The 3380-nt window shown below is 33.5% G+C and overlaps 1 protein-coding gene across 1 annotated transcript; it reads left to right on the top strand.

Moving 5' to 3' along the window:
* Positions 1–1684: 1684 nt before the first annotated feature.
* On the top strand, positions 1685–3167 carry LOC114303527 (uncharacterized). Its single transcript, XM_028248666.2, has one exon. The coding sequence runs from the start codon at positions 2071–2073 to the stop codon at positions 2965–2967; it is 897 nt and encodes a 298-aa protein (XP_028104467.2). The 5' UTR covers positions 1685–2070; the 3' UTR covers positions 2968–3167.
* The last annotated feature ends 213 nt before the right edge of the window (positions 3168–3380 follow it).

Below are 3380 nucleotides of genomic sequence, written 5' to 3'. Positions count from 1 at the left end.
TAGATTGATTCAATATTTCTTTCTAGGGTAAACTATTAATAAGTCCTAATAATTGGACTTAATTCCTATCAAGTCTTAATAAAATCATCGTTAAAAATAATTTTTGTGACAATTTTTTACCTATGTCGTTAAAAATTAATAATTAGTAATATTTTTTATCACAATTTTTATAAATTGTCCCTAAAATTTACAATTAGTGACATTTTTCTGTGGTGAATTTTTCCAACTGTCGCTGAAAGTTAAAAATTAATGAACTTTTTTGTGACAATTTTTTTAAATTGTCGCCAAAACTTATGATTAGTGACATTTTTTGTGATAAAATTTTCAAACTGTCGTTGAAAATTAATAATTAGTGACATTTTTAATAGTTTGATGAAAAATGCCATTAATTATTATAAGACCTGTTAGACAATAAGTCCACCTATTAGAACATATACATAAGTCCCCTATTCTAAACCTTAGGGGTTGTTTGGGATGTCTTAAATAAGTACACTTTTTGACTTTTTGGACTAAAAAGTTGAGGAAAAAAAGATGCTTGTTTGGGTTAACATTTTGTCTTTTTACGAAAAAATGCGTGCTACAAAATTGTATAAATTAGTGTGTTGCCTACTTTTCAGGCATTGCATTGGACGGTGCTGTTTGGCCCGTGGGGGCCATCACGGGTCCTATTTTGATAATCTGAACTATTTAATGTGTAGAACTCGTCGAGTACTATATGCTTGTAAAAAATCATGTTGATCGAATATCGATAGTTATTTGATCGGATTAGTTTTTTTTTTCAACCGTTAACTATAACACTATTCATTTTTTTTTATACAAAATTAATTTGATCATGTAGTTAGCGATATCCGATCAACGTGATTTTTTATAGACATATAGTACTCGACGATGTGATGGGCTCTCATGGGCCGAACAACACCGTGTTGTTTGTGCATCCCACTTGTGCAATTTTTCCAAAAAACTCAGCCACAGTCTATGGGACGTCAGATTGAGTTGTAATAATTTGTGTGTAAAATTATTTTTTTTGTGAATAGTGATAACTTTTTAACTTTTTTAGTAACTCTTTGACTTTTTAGATTATTTAAGATATGCCAAACTAGGCCTTACAATTTATTATATTTTTCACTAAAAAATATATAGTCTATTTTAAAATACACACTTGTTCCTTCTTTTTTTTTTAAGAGTTAAATGCTATAAATTATATAGATTACGAATATTAAATTGATCTAATTTTTTATATATACGATATATATATAAAAAAATTATAAAATAAATAATTTAAATAATTAAAATAAAAGTCGTGATGAGTCTTATCGACTCAAAAACAGCATCTTGCAATCCACATCAAGCGATTCCCATCCTAATCTATGAACTAATTACGGCGCGCATCAGGTGAGGTGTATACATCTTGCACGGCAAACCTCAACTCTGAATACAAATCAAACCTTGGCCATAAAGGCTGGCAATGTCATGGATGATTATATTCATTACGCACACATTTTTACTGTTAATAACGAAATTATATTGTATTAGTATTATCTTGTTTCCCACCTACCCTACTCCAAAGAAAATTCAATACACATGTGCGTGCCTGCCTCACCACATATCTATATACAAACAATAACAACAAAATGTGATTGAAAAACTAGAATAAAATTAAAACAGCATTCAAAGACATCATCACAAAAAAGTAATAGATGGCGGCTTCTTTACAGACTTTGAAGATGGAGAAATTTTTGTATATGGACGGGTATATGTCATGTAGTACTTTCTACTATTCTAATTGGCTTTGATAATAAAATTTACTATATTTATATTGAGTATTTGAAAAATAATAATAAATATATAAATTTGTGATTAGTAAAAAGTAGTGACACGTAATATTCTATTGGCATACATAAATTTCCCTTGATGATGGGTCAATTATATTTGGCTTTCTCTGAGACCCTTCTCTCCTCCTTCCTCTCTCCCTCTTTATAGCCTATACCTCAGCCAGGCTTCAACCTGTCTTTGTTTCTTCAGCATTCAAAGAAACCATCAGACACAAATCAGAGAGAGAGAGAGAGAGAGATGGAAGTGGTGATACCAACCATGGATTTTGAATTCAACAGTGCCATGTCTTCGCCGTACGTGAGCGCTCCATCGACACCAAAACGTTTCGGTGACTACTATTTCAGCGCCCCCACCAGTCCCAGACGCCTCTCAGAGTTTTATCATGATTTCAATGACTTGTCTGTAACAACCACTACTCCTTCAGCTGCACAATTTCCAAAATCACCCAGGTTTGAATTTGAAGACGATTTTGCATTTCATGTGGGTGAGGAATCGGAGAAGACTACTATCCCAGCTGAAGAACTCTTCGATAGTGGTAAAATCCGACCATTAAGTGCAATTTCTAATATCCGGGCTACTCTGTCACCAAGAAAAAACAAACAAAACGACCCCTCTGCAACGCCAATCAGTAAAAGAAGAGAGCAAGAGAGAGGAAGAGAAAGAGTTTCTTCTTTATCATCGTCGAGTCGCAGAGCAACAAGATCTGTGTCTCCATACAGAGTTTCCAAGTACCCATGGGAAGAGGAACAACAACAACAAGAACAGAGCACTAAACAGCCTACCTTGTCTTCTTCAACATCGAAAGGTTACAGAAAATGGAGATTGAAGGACTTTTTCTTGTTCAGGAGCGCGTCAGAAGGACGTGCATCAGATAAAGATCCTCTGAAGAAATACACAGCTTTGTTCAAGAAACATGAAGATGTGAAGAACTCGAGCTTCAGATCGAGTGAAGGGTCCAAGAGAAGAGGACAAGTAGTTTCAGCTCACGAGCTGCATTACACAAAGAACAGAGCAGTTTCAGAGGACTTGAAGAAGAAGACCTTTTTACCATACAAACAGGGGATTTTGGGGAGGCTGTCTTTCAATCCTGCAGTTCATGCACTTGCCAATGGCTTCGGATTTTCGCGTAAATGAGTCATTCGTGCCATTATTATGTTTCAGATTCAATTTGTTTGTTTTTTTTTTTTGGTTTGTAAACATGATTGTTTGTTCCTGAAATGTGTGAAACTTGCTCATTCGGGAACACTACCAAATTTTAATTTGAATTGAAGTATGTGTATTAGACAACTGGAAATCAAATGAAATTTTTGGTGTAAGTGTGATTATTATATTCATAACTGCTATGTCAATGCTCAAAGTAATTACCCTAATTCTGATGAAAAGTCTCTGATTTGTTTTGTGATATTCGAAAGTCTTTGCTTTGTTTTGTAATAGTTTCTGATTATAAAAATTTTAGACCTAGTATTGAACCACCTATGCATAAGTTTCTTTCTTGAGTTCTAATTAGAGTTGCAACAATATATGCTATTATACCTTTTTATCACATT

Source organism: Camellia sinensis, chromosome 6, assembly GCF_055761805.1.
Source record: "Camellia sinensis isolate YWXY chromosome 6, ASM5576180v1, whole genome shotgun sequence".
Classification (NCBI taxonomy): domain Eukaryota; kingdom Viridiplantae; phylum Streptophyta; class Magnoliopsida; order Ericales; family Theaceae; genus Camellia; species Camellia sinensis.
The sequence above is the reverse complement of the archived record's forward strand: the minus strand, read 5'-3'. Positions and strand labels throughout refer to the sequence as shown.

Excerpts from the sequence above, each read along its gene's own strand:
- LOC114303527 (XM_028248666.2), top strand. The coding sequence starts at position 2,071 with ATGGAAGTGGTGATACCAACCATGGATTTTGAATTCAACAGTGCCATG.